The sequence below is a fragment of the Malurus melanocephalus genome, unplaced genomic scaffold (assembly GCF_030028575.1).
Source record: "Malurus melanocephalus ecotype Western Australia unplaced genomic scaffold, MMel_1.1 scaffold_170, whole genome shotgun sequence".
Taxonomy (NCBI): domain Eukaryota; kingdom Metazoa; phylum Chordata; class Aves; order Passeriformes; family Maluridae; genus Malurus; species Malurus melanocephalus.
In genome coordinates this window covers 594,925-619,172 of record NW_026623402.1, presented here as the reverse complement: position 1 = coordinate 619,172, position 24,248 = coordinate 594,925, and the positions used below count along the sequence as shown (strand labels likewise).

The 24,248-nt window shown below is 45.3% G+C and overlaps 1 protein-coding gene across 2 annotated transcripts in view; it reads right to left on the bottom strand.

Annotated features, from left to right (window-relative positions):
• The window catches only part of AXIN1 (axin 1), a 69,475-nt gene that overhangs the window by 26,464 nt on the left and 18,763 nt on the right, over positions 1 to 24,248 (bottom strand). For both annotated transcript variants that reach the window (XM_057372367.1, XM_057372368.1), the window contains exon 2: positions 5,229 to 5,369. In XM_057372367.1, coding sequence (XP_057228350.1) covers positions 5,229 to 5,369 — 141 coding nt within the window. The remainder of the gene's footprint in view (positions 1 to 5,228; positions 5,370 to 24,248) is intronic.

Sequence of the window (24,248 nt, the reverse complement as noted above, 5' to 3'; positions counted from 1 at the left end):
ATCACAAGAGTGTTCATTAGGCAGCTTAATTTTCTTTAATGACGAGCCTYAATTTGAACTTCGGAGTCACAACGGTTAAAGAGTTTCACCGCATTGCTACGCGGCCTTTTCTAGACTGGATGGCAACGAAACAACTGGAAGTTTTCAGAGGGAAAAATAAAAAACCCTGGGGATTATTTTAGCCATCGCTGGTCGGCATCAATAGACAACATTTCAGCTTAACCAGTGCACAAAACCCGGGCACCAGAACACAACTCGCACGCTAAAGCCACACGGCCATTTGCGGGGAAAGCGGCATTATGTTAGAAAGTGCAATTTTTCTTTCTTTCTTTCTTTCTTTCTTTCTCTCTCTTTTTTTTTTTTTTTTTTTTTTTTTTTTTTTCTCCCCAGCAGCAGTCCCAGCGGAAAGAGCAACTTTTNTTTTTTTTTTTTTTTTTTTTTTTAATTCTCCCCAGCAGCAGTCCCAGCGGAAAGAGCAACTTTTGTTCCCAGCACAGTAGCGAAAGGCTGATAATGGCCTCTAATCTATCCGGCTTCAAACACATGTTCAGCCCCGCTGTGCTGCCTTTGATGTCATTTTAACTAGATTCCCCAATGCCACCTCTGAACTTGGAACATTCCTTCGTTCAATGTACTGTGCCAACTCAACCAGAGGAAGCAAATTCAAAGATAAGCACTTTAATTTTATCCCAACAAAACCTTATTCAATAGATGGGGGAAAGCAAGGAAAACCAATACTGTACTTTTGTTTTCCTTTTGTCAGGTAGCTTGCTTTGAGATATTTTCAATAGATAGAGAAATAATATATATATATAAAATTAAACTTTTTTTACAGCACATCTACTTTTAAAATAAAACTTTCCCAAACTGTTTTTCCTTGTTTCACCACGTGATTTTCTTTAGCACCAGAAAGCTCAGCGCTGAAATGCAATGAGGGAAGACGAGTATTTGCATTGTTTATTTAATGATAATGCAATAGGTTTACTGTTAGGGAAACGTGGAGGCTTCCTCCCCTCTCCAAAGTGACCTGCAACAGCCTCTGGTGAGCAGTGGTTTGGCTGTGGCTCTGCAGTTGGACTCTTCTAACAAGAGCTGTCTTTGCTCCTCTGTAGACAGGCTTCAAACCCAACTATTATGCCTAATGCATTGGAAAGCATAATTTGGCATCTTTTAAATTAAAATGCTGCTTAATTTGTTTAAATTTAAGAAAACTCAGGGTAATTCTGGATCGCTAGCCTCAGGAAAGACAGGAAACAAATACACAGCCAAACTGGTATTTGCTACCAATCATTCTTATCAAAGCACCTCTGTCAGAAGCAGCATGATAGGAAAATCACCAGTTATTTTAGTTAAAGGCAATCATCCAAGGAATAGTGTTTAATCTGCAAGACTTTTTGAAGGAATAATCATTGTCCTAAACCTCTTTGCTCTGGGGATTGGCCATCCCTAYTCTGGAGCAGGTTTGACTGGAACTGGGGAAGAAGGAGCATCCCTCTGGACAAGCCCAGGGGCACTGAGGGCTTCCCAAGTGCCTGGGGAAAGGCAAAGACATCTCCCAAGTAAGATAAGCCAGGACACATGATAAGACCCAGAGGAAGGAGTATTGTTCAGCTGGAGCACAACACTGGGCTAAAGAGGAGACATGACCTCTTGTTTACCCATGTGAGCTCTTGCAGAAATCAAGATARATATGGATGTGTTTCTGCATTTGAATTGGAACATCACATGCTGATTTAATGGTTTCAGCTGCTGCCTGCTGCCTTCCTACCCTCAGTTGCCTTAACTTGCCTCAAGCATCTCTGTTGTGACAACCYCTCCCATCCACCTCCTCCATTTGGGAAGATGCTATCCCCAAGAAGGGTTATCTGAGACAGCAGCCACAGTTTAGGATTGTGGTGGAAATCTTGCTGCAAGCCTGGGGCAGCAACCCACGGGGGAGGCAGAGCCCCAGATCTCTGATTTACCACTGACCCTCCACAAACACCAGGGATGAGCCACTCAGCCCCACCTGCAGCCACWGCATTGCCAGGCCAGTGAGCTGGAGCCTCTCACCGTGTCCTCCCCAGACCTTGCCTCCACACAAACCAGCTAAAACAACACAGCTGCCCTGCTGATTATAAAAACAGGTTTCAGCAGAGAGGACCAGAGCTGTTTTGCCTACAAGAGCAGAGGAATTCCTATGACACAGGAAGGCTGAAAAATAATCAGCAGAGTGCAGGCATTTAAGACCAATGTTTTTTAAGCCACTCAAAAAGCAAACTACTCCAACAACAGGGACTGATAACACAYTTGTTACATAAATTCAACCCATTACAATAATATTTAACAGGGCTTGGAAAGACATCCTGTTGAAAGCTGGCCTTTTAGGTAAGTGTGCTTGTAAAATCACARTTTTACAAACCGCTTGGTGAGCTGGCTGCTCCAAAAAATCACCCCAGCTCAGGAGCTGAGACAGGCAGACCATCACTGAGGTCTGTGCTAAGGCTTTGAATACAACCACTTCCAAACCCTGTGTTGCTGGGATCAATCCAGCACCAGAGTTTGGAAGGGAGCTGGTGCATCAGAGCACTGCAAATGCTCTGCACCTGCCTTCTCCACCAGCCAGCACTGAAGAGCATTGCCTTGCTCTCCCGGTTTATTAATGCTCCTCAATTTTTGCATCCCAACTGTCCAGACACATTTGCCTCTGATGGAGAGGCTGATRGAGGTTGTGCCTTGGATTGCACCCTGTTCACGTGCTGCCTTGGAGCAGAAGTCAGATTTCTTCATTATTGAGYGTGACTGCTGTGTGTAAACAGCACACAGAGGGAAGAACCTCGCTCATCAGCAAACGAGGCTTTTATTGCCATTTTCCTCAGAGGAGGCCTAAATTCAAAGCACTGAGACATGTAAGTCTTGTCAAGCAGCAGGAGTCCCTTCTTTAACTTCATCTGGTTGTTCTTCATTTTTGCTGCCTTGAGCAATTCTGCAAAAATTCCTTTGAAACTCAGGAGGCAGATAGGTTCAGCAGTGCCATGTAAAAACCGAGTAAAATCTGGTGCTGGAGTTTTAAAGCATGTAATGAAGAGCAAGTGCTGAAAATAGACAGAGCCTGTGTAAGCCAAAGGACAAGGCTGTACATCCAGAATCCCAATCTGGGATTCTGTATGCATCCAGTTTGAGAGGCACAGAAAAAAAGGTTTACTCTTATGAAGTTTGAAACTTGCTTAAAATGAACCATTAGGATTGGGTTAGTTATTAGCAGAAGGTAGTGCACATACTGGTGGTAATTAAAGTCCYAGAAACAGCCCATGGTGGGCACAGGAGGGATAAAAAACCTAAAGGAAAAAGGAGCATAGGATAAGGAACATAGGCCAATAAGAAATTATTCTGCCWGTGAAAGAAAGAAACTGTGGCTAGTGAAATAAAAATTAGGAGGGTGAAGAACTCTGGCATAAATGATCACAACTTATCACAGGTATAACCATCAGTGCAGCCCCACGAGCCTGCTGGACCAGTGGGAAAGGAAGTGCTAAAAGCTAATTAATTTTGAAGAGCTCTTACATCTGTCTCTCCTGATAACAAGAAGTTGCATGACTCCTGCTAGCTTCAGAGTACTCCTCCATATAAATTGATGAATATGAARAATTGCAGAAGGATGTGGCAGAGCAGCTGGATTTGTATCAAATGGAGCCTTTAATTAGTGGTCGTCTACAGGGTTCTGTCCCGGGGGCATCCTCCTCCTGCCAGGCCCCTTTGGCCAAGGTCTGCCTCCTCCTTTTTACAACATGATGTGGATAATGTGTGAGGAGTTGGTGTCAGGGAGCAGAATGGACTCACAGCTGCTCCTACATGGCCCCAAGTCTCTGTGGAGCCAGAGATGAGCAAGCTGCTGGCTCAGGCAGGGCGACCACCACAGACACAGAAACTCCCTGGCCATGCTGCACGCTCCCTATCTCACTGTATGAACTGAGGGCAGGTGGGGAACTGTGGCAGSACCCATTAACAGCATCCATGGCACAGGCTGGAAAGTTTCTCCAACAAGGTCTGACAGCTCCTGACACTAACACTGACACTAAACGAGCCTCTTGGAGGACTCTGTGTTTACAGCACTGCCATTAATAAAATCCTCTCCTAATTCTGTAAACCTGTCATCTCTCGCCTGAAGAATCAAAGGGTTTCTACTCTACAGAAAGACACTTTGCATTTGCACTACTAAAAACCAGACCAAACAGTGAATATTTTCCCCCAAATCCTTTTTTTTTCTATCACAGAGATGCAGTCACAACAAAATCTCATAAATCTTTTTTTCTTCCTTTGCAGACCATCTTCAAGGAAGGCATCTCATGAGTGATACCTTTTTCTGTCAAAATGGACAGAAAAAGAAAATATATTGGCTGGGGCTTATGAGTTGAAGTGGTCACCAGACAAACTAGAACTGGTCAGTCACCAATCCTACTGCAGAGCCACCACAGACTGAGCTGTTACTCCATCTGGAGTGCTGTGTCCAGTTCTGGGCTCCTCASGACAAGAGAGAGAGTTCCTAGGCAATAAAGGGACTGGAACATCTCTCTAATGAGGACAGGCTGAGGGAACTGGGCTGTTCAGCCTCATGAAGAGATGGCTGAAAAGGGATCTCATAAGTCCATCAGTATCTACAGGGAGGTTTCACAGGGAGGTTTCAGGCTCTGCTCTGTGGTGCCCAGCAACAGGACAAGAGGCAATGGATAGAAACTATCCCAGGAAATTCCACCTGAACATGAGGAAGAACTTTCCTGTGCAGTGACCACACACTGGAACAGACACCAGAAAGGGCGTGGAGTCTCCCTCACTGGAGATAACCCATTCTGTGAATCTGTGAGTTTGGCAGCATAAAACCTCGAGAAGTATCCAGGCAAGTAGAAAGCTCTAACATTCAGAACACAATTTATCTCAAATCAGTTACAACAAAGCCATTCAACACTACCAATCCTTGCAGCTGGCTTAAGAAACATTGCAGAAACKCTGACTAAACACCATTTATTACAGTTCACTCAAAGCATTTTATGTTGAAAGTGTTTTCAAGACTGGCAAGGCTGAGTAGCCTGCAAAGTGACAAAACAACTGCAAAGAAAGTGAGAATGATCACRACCGTGCTCTGTTCAGACATCCCCCAACCCCAGCTGTGGCAAAGCCTCTCCCAAAACAACCCAAGAGCAGCACTGCTGAAGACACAAAGGTGTCCCTGTCCCCCCAGGGGAGTTACTTACACGCTGCTGTCTGTCAGCGACATGGTGTCGGCGTCGCTGGACATGCTCTGCTGCTCGCTGTCGTTGGCACTGGTGGCAGGAGCCAAAGCATAGCCCGTGTTGACATAGTAGGGGTTAACAGGCTCTCTCCAYGACCCATGCCTGTGAGAGAAAAAAAAGTCAAATTAGAAGGACACAACCTTGACCATACTCTGCATCACCAGGAGGAAGGGCTCTGCTGGAGCCCCAGACTCAGTGACAGGCTGTGTTTGCACTAATAGAGACATGAACAATTTGACTCATAACTGGAAGAAAAAGGGAAATCGCAGAGTAATGAAGATGATACTGGTAGATATAAAGAAGGGAGGAACAAGAATGTAGAGAAGAAATCCAGTTTCCGTCAGGGTTTACAAAGTCCATGCGTAGCTGCTTAGCATTGTCATTCCATGAGCATCTAAAAGCAATTCCTAGAGAGTAAGACAGATTTTTTTTAGTCCAAACAAGCTTCTGCTCTTCCAACAGGAAGAGCACARCTCACCCATTCTGTGCTTGCTTTAACATCCCTCTTTACTCCAACATGTTTGTTGAGGGAGGGATATGAAGCAAGGAAATAACACAGAACCTAAAACAGACCTCCAGTGTCACACTGAWGCACATCAGCCACTTGCAAATTCCACCAGGAAGGACCACCTCATCACACCAGCTTTTCCAGTGGCCAACCTGTTCACGGATCTATGGAGGCTGGTTTATACACAGCACATACCTTGTTACTCAAGCACACATGCAGGCCAGCCTCCTTTCACTTCAGCAAAACATCAAGGAGGGGAGGCTGCCTCTGTGAGCTGACCTGGGCAGTGAGTTCCTTGCTCAGGAGGAGACCTGCATTGATGGTGAAGCAGCCTGTGAACCAAGCAGGCAAGAATTCCTTCACACTGACTCTGYCACCAGCATAGAAAAGCCATTGCTGCCAATGTGCCTCCAGCTCTGCCACCCTGCAGGACAGACAGGCCATGCAGGCAGCTTGTTCTCACTGCAAGTAATTTTGCAATTTGCCAGGAGGAACAAGCTGAAACATTCACACCAACCAAACAGTATTTAATCCCCTGCTCTCCCTGCCTGCCCCGCTGCATGAAGAGCAGCATTTTTAAGATACCTTGAAGTTGATGGATTCCTGGGTTTTCCAAGCTTGGAAAATCAGAGTCCTGTTTTAGTTCTGATCACAAAGCTCATCTGCATCATCTTTTATTTAGTAACTCAGTAACTGGCACCTAGTTTGATGTGGTTTGCAATGGGCCCTRAGCAAACATCTCTATGGAGGGCAGATCGTGCAACATGTGCTCCCCTGCTTTGCCAAGAAAAAAGAGTTTCTGGCTCTACTGCAGTGGTTAAAGTCCCACAGAAAACAGAACGCAGGCCCTGCCCCAGTGAGTTTACATTTAGATAAGACAAGGAAACCCATGAGAAACACACACATGGAGGGACCAGAGGTGAGGAAGACACCAGCAAAGGCTAAAGCTGGCAGTTTGTGTATATTTGTATGGAGTATAATACAGGACAGGCACTACATGAACTGGGACTGGCAGAGAGCCCATTTAAGGCAGAGGTTTTCAGATGTTGTTATGGAAAATATGGCACATGGTGTACCAGGATGGAAGCATTACCAAAGTATAGTAAAACTTGAATTGGGACAGGGCTGGAGCCTTCAGCTAATGCATTGCYCACCCAGCTCCTACTCACCTGCCCTTTGGGACCTCGACACACAACCTATTTTCCTTCGAATTCATGTATATTCACTGCTCACTAGGAAAAATCTTATTACTTCAGGTCCATTATGGGGCCAGTTAGAAATTACTCTCCTACTCTCACAAWGAGAAAACTACTATTTTGTGTGCCACAAACCAACCAAGGCATTTCTTCTCGGGTGATGAAGCTCAGTCTAGTTGCAGACTGACGCAAAGAGCATTCAAAACTGAGMCAACTGAGGCTTTTCATGGCTGTTTGGCAGGAGGGAGCCTTGTGAGGTTTCTCCATTCTTGGGTACAATATAGAATCAGTTGGGGATGAGCACTGAGGGAGCTTTGGGATGGTGAGACACCGCAAACACCTTCTAGCATGCAAACTTTCTGTTGGTTGCTGCAGATGTGCACTGGAGCAAACTTATTTCTATATTCCATCAGATTTCAGAATGGCTTTCTAGGGCAAGTACTGGAAATAATTTGAACAAGTTCACCCTAAAAAGCAAGGGATAATAAGTGAAAACCTTACCAGCCCCCTTCAGCCATTCTCCCCGTGCAGAACGGTCAGTTCTGAACATTAAAGGAGCGCTGTGCAGTGCARCCCTCCTGTCAAATCCAACATGACAGCAGCATGATGGAGGCTGAGACAACCTCTTAAATTGAGGCAGGAATGATGGATAGCTCAGGCCTTCCCTGAGGGCAAAGAGAAGGATCATTTGTGGACAACCCAATTAAAATATAGCACCAACTTCTAGTGGACCTTTTGCCAGGACTGTCTGRAAGAGGCATGGATTATTCCAGCTGTACATTAAGAAAGCACTCAGATATACAGAATAAAATGCACAGGGTAATCCATTTTTCCTTTGTACCTGCTGATACAAAGAGCAGCAGAGAGCACCTGAAGAGGTCCTTGGGTGTGGAACTGTGATGGGTGAAGGAACCAAGAGTGAGCAGATGGGTCCTGGGTGGCCCCTGGCACCTCTGGAGGAGCTGGGATGGCTGGGCTCTCCCACAACGCTCTCCAGCTGTGGTCTTCCCACTGAGGATGGAGGTTTGGTCACAACTGTTGTATTTAGCTAAAATTACACACTTAAGCATGTGTACAACAGGGATTACTTCCATTTTAGCTCTGCCTCTAATACATCAATGCAAATGTAAACTTYTGGTAAGCGTAAGGAGATGGAAAGGGTATAGGATTTCAAAGCAATCATAACAGGTTACATTACTTTTGAGGAATCCATCTGTATTCAATCCTTCTCCTAATGTTCCCTCTCCCTGACAACTCTCTTCAGCTGGCTCGTATCACTATTTGAATGTTTTGTGCCTTGCCTCTGAAGAACGCTTTCAACATCTATTAGGAGGAAAACATTAAAGGAACATGGAGTCTAACAAAAAAAATGGTCACTTCTGATCTGGGAGGGGAGGCTGCTTTAAAAGGGATTCAGGCACCCTCAGAGCGATTTGAAATGTCAGCTAAAAACCTCACATACTGAGCTTTATGCACTGATAAGGGTGATAAAAGGAAAGGTGAGCATTTAAAGTTAGACTTCACAAAAATTCCCGCAGACTTCTGGAATTTCATTTCATTTTTTAAGACAGAAAGAGCAATGAGCGTTTTTGAAATGAACACAGAACATTTCATACATTGCAGAAATGAAGCTGCACATCTCTTCYGCAGCTCTCAGTGGCTCAACCCTCAAAATAATCACATAGGGAACAATTATAACAGAGATCACAGCGACCTGAGTAAGTCAGCCTGACCAGCTGCCTTTTCTTTGCAYAAAACCCTCCACTGATCACTGCACATTCTGGTAATGCTGACAAGGGCCAAAACTGCTGTAATAAACCAGCAAAAATCTCCTTGGGGCTTCCTTCTACCTGCTCTGGGTTTGTTTTGTGTGTTGTCTTGGCTGTATGCCATCCATCCCCAAATCTCCCACTCTGACCAAGCACCCAGCACTCTGGACATCAGCACCATCAGATCTTGGAGCCTCAATGTAATTGAGCAGAGAGATGAGCTCCTCTTCAGCCCTCTTGCTCTATGTGGAGCTCCCACTGCATGCTGAGTCCCTAAGGATAACCTTTTCCTTCCAGMCTGGGATCCCCAGTCTCCCTTGCAYAACTTCYCYCRATGGCTATTTCAATTTTAAATCAAAGATGCAAAGTCCCCAGCCTTTGCCAAACATGCTACTCTTTGCTCTATGCAAAAATCCCAGGGTTGGTGTGCTCTGGGRAAGAATTCTATCACCTCCAGCATCCACAGTGGGAGGAAGATCWCACCAATCCCGCCCCTAAAGCCAAATCCATGTGGCACTCCCTTTGGTTCTCACCAGTCATGCACCTCCTTCACTGATGTTCTTCATCAAGCATGGGAAAAAAACCACTAAGGCAAGAAGGAAACTTCCTTGAAGATGAAAGGCCTCTAGGCAACTAATTTCTGTAGAATTTAAATTTCCACTGGAGGGAATAAGTTGCGCAACACTTTACTGGCAGGTCTGGGAGACATGGTCTTCCCAAGCCTGCTGACAGTTCCAGTGTGGCTGCAACAGCTCCCAGTTTAACAGGGAAGCTGATCAATCCATCAGTTTTCATTGCTACCTCCTTCTCCAGTTCCAGCACTGAATTTTTATGACTCTGACATTTTCTGGAAGAAAAATTTTGCTCAAAAGAATTGAAGCAGTGATAGAAACCACGCACGCTGGCAGGCCTCCTCATGCAAGGGTGTCCMACCTCCTTGACCCTGACATAAAGGCATCTCCAAACTCCCTGGTGGCATGGGAAGCACCTCCAAACCTCTGCACTTGATAGGAGCAGTTATTTGATACACAACAGTAGTAAATCCAAGAGACAAAGCTCAGGAAGCTGATAACCACAAAACTCCCAATGCATTCTGCTTGGACAGCTCTTCCAGAAGTTTTCCTCCCATGACACAGTTTGAACCTTTGATCACCTCAGTTTTGGTGAGCAGCTGATTTTTAACATGGGAGAAATCCCATTTTCCAGACATCTTGAGCCATGAGGCAGCTGATAACCACCCCAGTTCATGAGACACCTTGGAAAGCTCTGAGCTGCAGGACTTCTGGGGATGTTGGTGAGTTCCACAGAAAGACATCCCAAAACAGACTCTGCAGACACTCCACATGTCTCACCACAGCTGATGGCAGGTGCAGGAGCTGCCATGCCCTCCCTCCTGCACTGCAGTGAGCAACTTTACAGAAGGACACAATTCCTCCTTTCCTCTTCTGGAGGGTGGTGTTTGGGCTGAGTGATGGTGCCCTGAGACCACAGATCAGAGCCACAACTCAATGGGACCCAGCTACTCATTCTGTCCTCCCWCCCTACTTTTTCACACCAACTTCTGAAAAATGAGTTCAAACTTTTACAGTCCTGTGTTTCTGAAGATCACTGTTTCCAGGAAATCAGCACTAAGCATTACTCCTATCTGGTGTCTCTGGCCAATTTGCCTTTGTGATTGRGAGGATGCAATGTAATGCTGAGATATCCTTCTGGCTCATTATTTTGACAAGTTCCATTTACTCAGTGTGAGGAAAAAAAATCATTAAAAAAGTGACGTACTTCCATCTCCAGAATGACAGGTCACTGAGTCTCCAGCTGGCCACTTACTGCCCAAAACTTACATCTACCAACAAGCAGGTGATTGTCACATCTTCACACAACTYCACATTTCATGATCACAACCAGTCAATGAAATTAAAAGCTGCAGATGTTGGCTTATGATGTGTGMGCTGAAACAAATTCCTTCAGCATATCCAAATAGCCTGTGCTGACAAGTGTCCCCGCAGCAGGGTCACCTTTAAATAAGGAATTACAGCAGCATCCAGCATACAGTCTGATTTACAAGATTACATTAACCCACCACCTGAACAGAAAAATCTGTTTCCAATCTGTGGTACCAACAATCACCACAAAAGTTGCACCATACAGTGTTTCCCAAATGGTCATCATGGGAATGTTTTGGAGCCAAGAACAAAAAGTCTATGAAGATGCAAAGCYGAAAATCTTCACTCCTGACTGCATCTGATCTGAGTTAAAGAGGCAAAGTCAGCTCAAGAGGTTAAAATTGGGGATTTACCTGATAATCTGATTGCAGATTGTTGGGGTTGCTCCACTTAAAACTCTTCCCAATTACTCTGCGTACTCAGATGCTGCTGTGCATCTCAACTTTATCACTGCCAATGTCAGGCTAATCACATGTGTTCCAGGCAAGGGCAGCTTCTTCAAAGATCCCATCAATTCTGGACAAGTTAATCTGTTCTTTGAGGTCTCCAGATGGCTCTTGCCAAGAAAGTTCACTTCCAGCTCTGCAGCCGGCGAGCGCAGCGGCCCTGGCGCTCTGCAGAGCATTACAAAGGAACCAGATCAAAGTTGTGTCTTACAAAAAAATGAAATCTGAAGTTTGAAAAGCAACAGCAGCCTGTCACTTGTAGGCTTAAAGACGACTTCTGCATGCTCCAGCTATCAGGGAATTTATGATTACAGTCTGGCTTTTAAAAGCTGATGAAAAAAATGACGCTCTTTAGCACTCCTTGCCTTTGCAAATCTGTATCTTCTTCCCTGCGTATTCATCCTCCCACGCCAGAGAAAGAAGGGAAATAAATAAAAATGCAACTAAAAGTACAGATAAGGGCTCTTCTTCTCTTTTCTTCTAAGGCATTCAATTCCATTTTAGGACTACATGGAGATTATTTTATGGGGAGCTTCAGCAATTATTGCGAAGTATTAAAGCACAGTTACAAAAGCTAAATCCAAGATTCACCAGTCTGAGTTTTTTAGTTTCTAACTCCTTTGCATTCACCAAAGACATGCTACTTCTCAGGCAGCACTAATGTACAGAGGATGCATTAATTGCAACGAGTAATTTAGATCATAGGATACAGCAAGGTGGGGGAGAGAACGTAGGAAGGAAGTTGAAATACAGGAAATAAAACATTTGCCTTAGGAGGCAAATAAGGACTAGATAGGCTAAATATTGTGGCTGTACTGCCCTATCACTACCTTAACCTTCTTAGGAAAGGCTTTCAGACAACAGGATGAAACCACTGTGTTCCAAGGAAACTGCAAAACAAGTCCCTCAAGATTTCATCTCTCTGTGCATCTCCAAGCCAGCCCTCCCAGCTCCTCTTTCCCAATGGAGGCGAGGCTGTGCTCACTCATCGCCCCAATGTARTACTGGATTTTGTCCACTAGTTACAGATTTAAAATCAAAACTGCAAAAATCCGAGTCTGACAAACAATAAAAGCAAGTCTTTCCTAAAAACAATGCATGTCTTCCCTAGAATAAGACCACAAGCCACATTTATTTAATAGCTCAAAGCACAAGATATTCATTAAAATGAAAAGAAATGGGCAGCACMATGTCTGCACATCAATTAACAGGACAATTGGATCATCTTCCTGAAATAAAGTGAATGTTGCAGRACATTCTGTTCCATATCTAACAATAAAAGGTATGTGCCTAGATTAATTTCAATATATTATAKATTATATACCATAACATAGTAGTTTTGTTTGGTTTTTAAATGATKACATGATTCATATGAATCCTAATCCTTCATGAAAGGCTGACAACATTAAGGACATTTTCTATAAAATATACAGGATATTTGGCTGCATTCGTTGTGACTGAACAAGAGCCTCACTGCTTTGCAGCAGCCAGGCTGCATCAGCCATCCAAAATTGCTGTAGTGAATTCAGAAGCTACAAAAGCAGGGCAAACCCAGCARTGTGTGAGCATTTTCGATATCCAGRGTAYGCTGCTCYCACCCATGAGCCACACTCACCTCTGTGTCCTGGCCTCTGTCAGACAACACAGCACAGAAAAACAGTTTAAAATATTTTATTGGAAGGGACATMATCAAGCTCATGCAGGGATGTGCTGAACATCCATGCATGTGAACCCCTAAAATGAGAGGGACCTGAGTCCTCACCCTTGACTCTGACCCTCCAAATGCACTCTCCCTGGGGCACCAGGATTTCTAGCATGGACACAGGTAGAGGGTTGATAATGCAGTCTCCTTCCCCCTGCTTCATCTGAGAGCTGGAGAAAACTCAGCAAGAGGCTGATTGGCAAGAGCTTTCCACTCTGCTAATTGGCTTTTCAGACTGAAATGACATCTATGTTTAATACAARTGATTTTATATATACACATATATATGTGTGGTTAAGTGGATGAACGCACAGAGCAGGCATTTCAGACAGCATTTCAGTGCCAGCTCCCTGCTCTCTGCTTTCTTTGGTGACTGTCCCAGGTAAATTGAGGCTGGTGGAGGGGGGAAACACTTTGCAAAGAGCTCTGAGGGTCTCTGCATGGGCTTCTCTGTTTTTTGCCTTTCCCTRGGAAGGCAGGCAGGGAAGCTGGGAGATGTAAAGGAGGTCCAAAGGAAATGGTTCTTCCCAGAAAGGGCCAGCACGTCCCAGATGGAATAACAYCAGGGAACCTCCCGACAGTTCAGAGCCTTCCATGTGGTGCCAAGTGAGCGACCAGCCATCCCTGCCTGCAGCCCGGGGTGCTGCTCCCTGCGCAGATGAACAGGCAGCCAAAATCCTCTSCCGGCATTCCAGCTGCGGGCCGGCCGTGCCGACACCCACGCACTGCGGCTCCCAGCCCAGAGCAACCCCCTCGCCCGCACCGAGAGGGCCTTCGTGGAACAAATTACTTCCAAATGCCTGGCTCTGAGGCACAGCGAAACAGGGAAGCCCAGGTTTGTACCTGGGTCTGCTCACAACATAAAGAAGGCAGCAGCTCCACTTAAAAACACCACTGCCTGCAAACTATCAAATTAATCCCAGGATTTCAACAGCTTTTCTTCATTATTTTTTGTCTCAACCAAACCACAAATTTACTTAATGACTAAACCAGGCRAGTGAGTACTTTGTTTTCCAGACAGCAGGAACATTTCTAACGGGATCCAGGTTTTCAGAACACACGTTTACCCAGCGTCAGGCAAGGAGGGAGAGGTTCCATTGCCGAGATGCGTTTGATGCTTTTTTTAACTCCCCCAAACCTGCCAGCACCGTGGTCGGGGCATCTCTGAGCCCTGAGCCCGAGCAGAGGCACTGAGCRGGGTAAGGAGGAATACAATAAGAACACTGTGTTCCAGGAATGACTGAATAAAGGCAAGAGCATGCTTTTGGCCAGCAGGATTCGGCGCTGTAACTCCGTCTGCCACTTTTCTTCTCTGTCTGAAGCAACGTTGTTTGTCCACGCTTCTCTGAAATGGAAAGTATTTCCTCTCGTCTGCTTGTTCCAAGGAAAGATCTGAGGAGGCCTGGTATAACCAGGCAGAACTGGGGATTCTCCAGTGACTTGACTCTTCTTTGCCAAAGTTTCTGCTCAACGCAAAAGAGCTTACAAGAAAGAAATTATGAGCACATTTCTCTGTGAGCTCAGTAACTTAAGACCAGGGTCTGTAGAATGAGTAAGTTTTTGGATGGAAACAAAGCGTCCARCTTTGGCCAATGACTACAGATCATTCCCTGACTTCCTACATACCTACAGAGCCTCTGGAGTGTTGGAAAATGTAGGACAGGGCAGGGACACCTACAGGTACAGGGACCGAACTGGGGAACAGGAGCCACTGGAAGCCAAGGGCTAAATGAGACCACGGGCGCTCAGTCCTTCCTTAGACCACCGAAGTTTTTCAGGAAGGCATCAACCCCAGCACTKCAATTGTATTGCTTTCAGGGATAAATTTCCCGATACTTCAATCACAACAGTGGTATTGCAGATGGTTGAAATGAAAGGGGAAGATACTCAACTCAGGGGGGCCCTGTTTTTACAAAGACAACTTGCAGCTTTGACATAAAACCGCCTGCCTTTACCACTGGGCCATGTAACATAAGCTGAGCTGCATGACCACMGACTTGCTAGCCTCACTTGAATTCCCCTCTAAACAATGGTATGAAACTCGATACTCGTTACCAATTTATTGCCAACAAACTTGGTATTTTAATGAAGTTACAAATTCGGGTGGCAGAARAAACCAGCTGATGTAATATTTTGAATGCCTATGAGGTACCTTAAGGCCTCAAAATCACTTAGGTTTGGTCATGAAGACCTTTCACAAAGCCCCACTAATGATGAGGTGGGCAGAATTAGCAGTAATCCTGAACAAAATAAAAGACTTTATTTCACTGATTAAGGYCTGGCTCACAAGGCACATGAAGAGAAGGGTCTGCCTCCAAACAGAGCCGCTCGCTGATGTCTTAACTCCCACAGAAATGATCCAAGAAACTTCCCCATTGAACAAGAASCTTTGAGGTGAATGAACTCTGACCTCAGCTGGTAACAAAACCAAAAACATGGAGGGCTGGCAAGACCTGGCAGAGATAAAGCTGAGAGCCGGGATTTAACASTGCTCCCAGAGGGGAGATACAGCTGATTAGAAACATCCTAATCTTCTCTCTCAGTGTATATTAAAGGTCAAGAAGTGGGATCAGATATTGGCAGCACATGAAAAAACAACTCAGCAAAAGACCTTCACAAAGACGTTTCACACCTTCACATTAAAAATTCCTGCAAAGCCTTATTTAACTTCACTTCCATCTAGGGAACACATTCAAGTTTAAAGTCAAGAGACCATTAGATTGGGACAGAAAAGAAGTATCCCTGCAGAAGACTTCTGCCTCCAATCAGTATGTTATAATGAGCAGGAGTTCATGAGCATCAGCTGACTGCAACCATGACAGATAAGCAGGTCTCAGAAGTACAGCACCAAGAAACAGAGCTTCTATAGCAGTACTCTGGAGTCTCACAGGCTCCCCAMATGGGGTCATTAAAGGATACTTGTTGGATCATGTTAACAAACGGCARGCTGTATCAACAACAACATACTGGCAAGCTGCAAAAAGCTTTTAAACTTGCTCTATTATTTATTGCTCAGCTCTGAAGAGATGTCAGCATCAYAGCAAAAGTATAAATCCTAACTCAGTCTCCTGGTCTCTGCTGGGAGCTCGTAATCTGACTTTTCCTTCACAGCTCAAGCCACCCTGGCCAATGTAAGGCAGGGGCTGGGGCAAGAGGAGTATGGACTGAGTCATGTTGTCCTGACAAGATCTATTAGAGGCAGACAACAATGACAAACCCTCAGAACTGTAATAACAATCACCAGAAGGAATGTGAAATGCAGAAACTGTGTCTAAGGGAGACAGATGCTGTTACAAAGGATATTTCCTTTTCTAGAGACACTAATTTTCTCTCTCTTTTGAGAGTTTAGCAGACTAACAGCAAGTAAGTTGCTGTTGTCCCTGGAAAACAGGCAGACAGAGGGAAGTCAGTCTTGTGAAGCTGCTACAAACAGACTTCCTTTTAAATAAAGATTAAAGTAACTTTTCCTTAGATGGTGAGCATGAAGTATTCTTTCACAGTCCCAGTTTTGGGACRATCACCAAGCCTTGCATCTCCAGCCAGACCTGGAAGCCAAATCATCAATCGCTCTATCGAGGTCACACAAAGTCATATTTAAAAAGGAAGAATGAAGTCAGTGGATTCAGTTTCCCATTTCTCGTGGCTGTTCTTTTACAAATGGATCTAAATTTGGCAGCTGATTGGCAAGTGGGTCAGTAATCCCTGTTTACTGGGAATTCCTTGACTTTCACTCCAAGGTTGGTGTGTTGGGCATGCTCCACTCCTGAGGGTGACACATCTCCAGAGGCATTCACTAAATAATCCCAGGTGAAAGAAACAGTTCACCTCATTGAAACAGGTACTAAAATGTAGAGAAAAACAGCTGAAGGAGGCGGCGGGGGCGGGAATTAAAAATTAAAGGGTTGCTCATAGACAAATTGCACAGGAGTTGACAAAGTTGTTTGTGGGACAGAGCAATACTAAATGGTTCAGCTAAACTCCGGGGGGAGATGAAACACCTTTAACTGTTAGGGATACATGTGGTCCATCCCCTTACTGCATCTGGCCTCTGCTCAGGCAAATCCTGTGCTTGTTTTTTCTGGGGGCACTCCACAGCAAGTGAAACTTGACTTCAAGAACTGTGCTAAGGTCTGTTGTTATTTTTGCCTTCTAGATTTTTTGTGTTTTGGTTTTCATCCATTGGAAAAGGCAGATATATGGCCTTTTACCTTTATTGCCTGAATTCCACAGTATCTTTTCATCTGGTATGCATTACTGTGGGATATATATGAAGTACCATGTCCACTCCAAGTGCCATAAAAGAGTGTTTGAACCCTTGTTCCACTCGTCTTTATACAATTAAAACCAGTTGACAGCTCCATACAGGAAGAATAAGTGACAATGCAAGCAATGTGCTTTTAGTTTTAAATAAATTAACCACTGTTCAGATAAAAGATGACTCTATTTGGTTTTTTACCTCAGTTTCCTAGAGACACAAGGTTAGATGAACAAACTCTGTGTGTTCCATTGATGTCTTTTTAATCCTTCCAGAAATTCTGAGTACAAGGTACTTGCTGACACCCAACCAAATTCAACAGGGGAGGGAGGCCCCAGAGACACTGTGATAATTAGTGAAAATGGGGAAGTGTGGAGAGACTCTTAAGTGCTCTGAGTAACTGATCTCAGCAGAAAACCTGCATGGAGAGAAGATCTTACAATCACCTCAAATGCTCCAGCTCCAGCTGACAACTGCCCAGACATTAAATACAACACAGGACCATTGCAAAAGCCACATTTATGTGGCCCCAGAGGTGAGAACCTGGTTTAATTCTGCATTTTGGATTGYAGTGGGTGGGCCCAGAATCACCCCCAATAGACATGATGTGTTACTGACACCATTTTCTTCTTCTGCAGCAGGAGCAGAGCACTGGAGCTCATCTGACCCACTGCAATCATCCCAAATGCCACAACCAGAAATGAAATCCCATGGATGAAGGGAAAGGCTGTTTTCTGTGTATGGCCTGGAGCACAAGAGCTGTGAAACACTGGAGCCCATCTGTGTGACACAAACCCACCATCTGTTACTCTGCATATGGGCCACACCACACAGACCGGACTTCAYTGAACAGGTAAGCACCAGAGGAATGCATCATTGCTATAGATATTTTCTCCTTAAGACAGCAGGGAAAAGCAATCTATAGGTTGTAGAAAAAAAAAAAAAGCAGATTCTACTCATCTCTCTTGTGCTCATGTATGACACTATCTGTTAGTCCTCTCTGCAGAACTTCATCTGCTCAGAGCACAGGAGAAATGGACTGATATCCTTCTTTCCCCCTGCCCCCGTTGTATTTTTACATCACCCAACTCTCATGCTGAATGCAGCATTACTCACTTTGTTGGTGACTACTCTAYGGCAATTCTCACAAGTGTATCTTGTATTTATGTGTGCTGCTGTTCTGGGAGAAAGGAAAAGCCATTATCCTCTTAGGCACAAAAAGCCAACTGCAATGCTGRAATTGTCAGAACATTCTCAAGAYGTGRGTGCTCAATTTGAAATGCCCTGGGTCTAACACTCAGTATTTTTTAAGACTTCTGCCTTGATGCATGCTCAGCACATCAGCAAGTCTGATCTGGGTCTCAAGCYGCAGACAGAAAGCTGAGGCACACACAATGACTCTCTCCCAGGGAGAAGAGCTGTCTTCCMGCATTGATCCGGCAAAAACCAGCACAGAAGCACCTCTGTTTTCCTGCTTGCACATCCCAAAAACTCCAGGAGGCATTGGAAAACCCCCTTCCAGTTCCAATACCATGTACAGTGTGTCTCTTGCTAGCTCCCAACACCATCTACCCACTGCTGGAGGAACTCTCCCTCCTCACCCCCTCCCCATCACTGCCCAAAAAGCCTTTTTTTTGGCAAGTGCCTTTTCTGGAGGATTTGAGAAGAGAGCTGGCTCACCAAACGATGTGTGCTGGAGACTCCATGATCAGCAGCAGCAGGAATTGCAGTTTCCTGTCTCTGAAGTCTCAGCCATGAGCACCATCAGAGCAAATACACTTTTCATATACTCTTGACTGCCAAAATTTYAAACCATTTTCTATAGAGCTTGTGCCTTTTCATAAGCTTATAATTCAGTCATATTGAATGGATTCTCACATGGATGGCAAAATACATGTTCAAGCTGCCAGCATCCCTCCCACCTCCAGCAACCCATTTGCCAAACCCCTGCTTCAAAGTGGGAAAACTGGAAGGTTATCAACGTAAAGTAAATTGTAAGACTCTGACATGAACAAAACAATGTAATTTCCTCCCCYTTTGTTTTTACTAAAATTTGCCAAAGTAATTCAGCCTGAGGCAGAATCTCAGCGTGGAAGAACACCAAACAACACAGTCTGATAAAGATATGAGCAACTACAACAAAGTTTTATATAATRGGGAATGTTGGGCAACCATGACTACAGCCACTGCTGCCAGCTCTGCCTATAGAGTAAATGAGCAGTATTTTAACATCCCCATTAACTCCTTCTCCAAAGCTACGAGCAAGCCTGGAACATGTCTCACAATATTCTTGGCACACATTTTGATCCAAAAGCTGATGAAAGCACCCTTTCCTGAACCCATGTATGAAACTGTACATGAATTAATCAAAACATGCATGAGCTTGTGACACCAATCTCTGAGCCTGCACATCTGCAGCCCTGGGACTCAGGGGCTGAGTGTGTGACATGATGTGACAGCAGAGTGACGCTGCTGCCAACCTTTGCTGCTGGTACAYTGTCACATCCAGGAAAGAGAGGACAGTATTTGACAGTGGTTTTTATTCTAAGAGTGACCTTCCTGTGTGTACATCCACAGTGTGATGTAAAACTAACACTGAGAACAGAACAGTGAAGAGACTCCTCTGTTGTATGTCTGTGTGTCACTAACACTCAAMGGCATCATCTCGCTTGAGATGGTAACAGAGGTCTGTGAATTCTGCAGATGTGTTTGCAGCTTTTAGCAAATAACWAAGGAATTTACAAATTCCACTGTTGGTGACTGGGTGCCATGGAYTCTCCATGAGCAGGATCATTTTGTTCCTTTCCTGCAGGCAGTAGGGTGACTGCCTGGTGGGACTGCCCACCTCAGCCCAGATGAGCAATCAGAATAATYAATCACACTGCTTTCTCCAGAAGTAAGGAAGAGGGCTTTCCCAAGCAGCTACTTCCCGGCAGTAGCCTTGCAAACCTTCCCTGCCCCCGTAGGCTGTATAATCTGGGAAAAGTTAGGCAACTYTGGGACAAAGAAATACCTGTACGATTCCTTTACTGAGGCCAACCCCAGGAGATGAGGAGGCCATGAATGTCTGCAAGAGGCTGACCCTGGAACCTGTAAGAATAATCCACTTTTACTGTTGCAAATGCAGCTGCACCCAAAAAAAATTTGGGGGATTTTATTTTCTGCTGCAAACATAGGAGAAACCACAACAGCTCTCAAAGACGTGGGCTGCATCTTTGGGGAGAATGCCATTGCTGARGAAGACTTCTGTCCTCCTGGTAGTTCAGGGCAAGTTCTCAAAATGATAAAACCCTTGACAACTTACCTTCTGTGAAAATGTGGTAAGAATCCAGGAGATTGAATATACCCCCAGAATGGTGCCTGTTCAGCTCCTAATCTTATAGAAAGAAATATTTCCATCAGTCCTAAAGAGGAACCCAGGACCCTGATTCCATCAGCAGGAGAGGATGTGCTGGAGATTATCAGATCCTAGAAAATCTGATCCTGACCAACACCACTTTCCCARCTGACAAGAACTAGCAGGCCAAGGTCACCTGCCTGGCTGAAATTCAGCCCAGGAGGGCTGGCTGAACAGTAGTAACAGAGAGGGCTCTTCAAACAGAAGTCTGAAACGTGGGGAACTGTTAGTTCTAGAGCAAGAAAAGATTTTGACCCAGTTTCAGATTTTAAGTCCATCTCCTAAACAAAAGCAGCTGAAGTTCAAATGAGCCAATTCTGCAGATCATTATGTTGCTATTACACAATTCCTTCTAATCCCTGAAGTGTGGAAGATGTGCCAACGCCAACCCAGGCACATCTTTGTCATTTCAGCTGGACTTGACYTCCATCCTTCCACTAAAGATTTCATTCTGCTAAACCATTCCTGATAAATGCCAAACACTAAAATCTCCCAAATATTTATTGTAATTTCTTTGGCCACACTATCACAAGTGCCTAAATTCCCCTTCTCAGTTGGAGAGCTATCTAGACCAGAGGTCTCCAAATCTTTCAGCCAAATAAACATCACAAAGGCTCACGAGCCCTATGAGTAGTAAGGGAGAGATTGTTTGTGCTACAAAAGGAACAAAAATGACCAGCCATCCCCTGCTGGCTATTCTCCTCCTCTAAGAACTTGTCTAATCCCCTCTACCCTAGAGTCCTTAAAAAACAATGTGCCAAGGAAAGGGAGTAACTGCTCTGCATACTGATTCCCTGCAGCTTGGACATGGCTCGAGGAGGACCACTGCCAGCCAACTGCTGAGAGCAGCCCCCTCTGAGATGCTGTGCTAAGGCAGAGGTTGCTTTTCATCCCTGTCTGAGGGACTGCCCCAAGAAACTGTCAGGATGGCTGCAGCTCTCCTGGGATCATGCAATAGCAGAGCTCTTCCCACATCATCTGTGGGTCTCCTAAGCCCAGCAGATAAAAGGGCTGTAGCCCTCTCAGACCCTCCCTGAGACAGCCCAAGAAGCAGCTCGGGCTCATCTAAACATTTTGAAGAGGATGCAGTCCAAGGAGAACACTACTATTTCTCTTCCAGTGGGTGCTGTTCTTCAGGGTGAGCAAGTGCCCGAGGTGCCAAGGGAAAGGGGAGAGATGAGCTAGAAACACGGGCTTACGGTCACTCCTGTGTGCTCCAGCATGCCAAGGCCAAAGCCGGAAGCACTGCTGKATCTAAAAGAAGCCACAGTTGAGAAGGTAACATTATAAACCTATAAAAATAAGGTTTTACTGCTGCTGACTAGCTGGGACATGCAGAACATGTGTTGYAGGGAACATTGCATGATTTTATTAGCAAACACAAAGCCATTCATGCCGAGTGGCCCAAACGGGGTGGGTTGAATTAAGAGAACAATAGCAGTTCATCAGATGGCCCTYTCTTTCACATATGTCTTCAACTTACTGCACTAGCAAATACTTAAAGCGACTTGGAAATACATTTTCATTCGAAGAGACTCACATTATTAACACATTAGATTGAAATCAAAATAATTGAGAACGTAACCTATTCCYGATGCACTAAATGACTAAATCTAAACCATCACCACTCAGGCAACCTCCTCCTTTTGGAAACTCACTTTGTGATCAAGTGACTATTTGCCTGATTTAGCCCAAGCCAGCACTTTGCAGCTCTCCTGAGACTAAATGGGATGGTGTTTCAGCAGTGAACATAGTGCTGTATCACTGCCCAAATGTGTGGGTCACAGGAGAACTGTGCAGCCCTTGAGCTGTCCAGGGAAGATGTGCTCAGGCTCAGACCACTCTGAAAGGAAAAAAACCCACCCTGTTGCATCAGAGGCTGATGCTAACCACATTTCCAATTTGATCATGGATTCCAGTTCCCCAAATAACAAAACAATAGACACCAAAGAGGMAAAGTGGAAACTGCTGCTTGGGGAAGCTTGCCATGACATGCTGGYTGGAAGTGTGCTGGGACCTAATCCTGCTGCAGCCGGGCTGGGGCTGAGCACACCAAGGCAGCCTGCAGGGAAGGCAAGGCTGGCTTCCCCACTCAGAGCTGCCTGCTGGCCTGTGCCTCCCTCCCTGCTGCCTCTCCTGCTCTCCTCCAATGCACAGTATGGGTGCTGCTCACTCAGTTCAAACCACGACACTCACCCCAGGGTGGGAGGGATAAGAAGGGCTGGGACAGCCTGCAGATGGGCTTGGTAAGGAGAGACTTCAGAAGTCACAGCAGGCTCTAGCTCTGACTGCCCTGCGATGGGCACTCCTGCAGTGACTTCAGGATCTAGAGTTGCCTCTGTCTTGTTTTATGCCTGACCATTTTTAAGACTTCTGTTTTGCAAAACAACGAGGTAGGTGAGCAGAGATGCTGCTGGTTTAGGAAGGGCCTGCCTACTCAAATTATAGATTTGCCACTGGACAGTGCTACAAATGATAAGGCAGCATCACCCTGGCTTAGCCTTTGTCAAAGAATTCCTGATCTTCTCCAAGAATAGATTTCTTTTTCTTCTTAACTGCCAGCCAGACTGCAGGGGGCCAGGCCCACAAATACAAATTAATTACATCAGCTGTAATTCACACCTCCGGATGTGTTTGTTAAGAGCTTTTTCATAAGATGTGGGGAAAGAAATCTAGTAATGTATCACATTGAACTATAGATTTCTGTTGTGGAAGGAGCACTACATGGGTTAGGGTTAGGGCTACCGTAAACTCTGATAACCCAACAGGTGAATTCAAGCAGACATTTTATTTCAGTGCAGGACTGTGTCCATCAAATCGTAGAGTCCAACCAGACACCTCTGAGATCTGCAACGGCAGCAATAAAATAGCCATAAGGAGAGCTCAGCTCATCATCCTCAGCCTGCAGCCCAGAATTCAGTCCCTGTCCTACAGGGGCTCAGAGACACAGAAGCTTCCCAGCCATAGAAGCTTCCCAGCCAGTGCTGAGGGATGTCCCTGCCCACTATCCAACCACACCAACAGGAAGCTGAAATGTCATCAAGGAAGATGCTAATCCTCAGGRGCTGGAAAACCCCCCACCCTAACATAAATCCTAATGTTTTCCCCCTCAGCTGAGCGAGCAGGGGTCTCCAAACACCAGTACTGAGCAAACAACACAGGAGAAGTGCTTTGGCTGTGGCAACCTTTGCAATATGACCTTGAGATGAGGAACACACAGCTGCTGGTGAGCCTGTGGCATCCCACTGCACTTAGATGTGACAGACACGTGTGTAGGGCAAGGCCAGGTAACTGCACAGTCCTTCCTATGGCCCAGCACCCCGAAGGGAAACTGGGAAAGGCTTGGTCAATCTTATGTTGGTGCAAGGACAATCTAATTTTCCTATAATTCACTAGTGAGAAGGTGCAGAGTGGCTCGGTTTGCTCAGCAAAGGAGAATTCCCCATCGCACAGGGTGATGACTGAGCAAGGAGGAGACCCAGCTCCTGGTCTCCGGAGCAATCCAGATCAGTCCTGCCTAACCCACACAGTGGCAACATCCAAAAGGAAAACTCCACGCTTCCATCCTCTCCCTGATTCCTTCCTGCTCCTCCAACCTACAAAGAAAACCACCAGCAATACAGTGATGGATRGGCAAAGCTTTGAGAGTATCAGATGATCAGCACCCGGAGGCTGATGGGGAGATAGAGGCCCTAAGCTCATCCTTCTGGAATGGCACGTCAGAAATGCCCRTGGCTTTCTGCTTCCAAGCAAACAGGGTGGCAG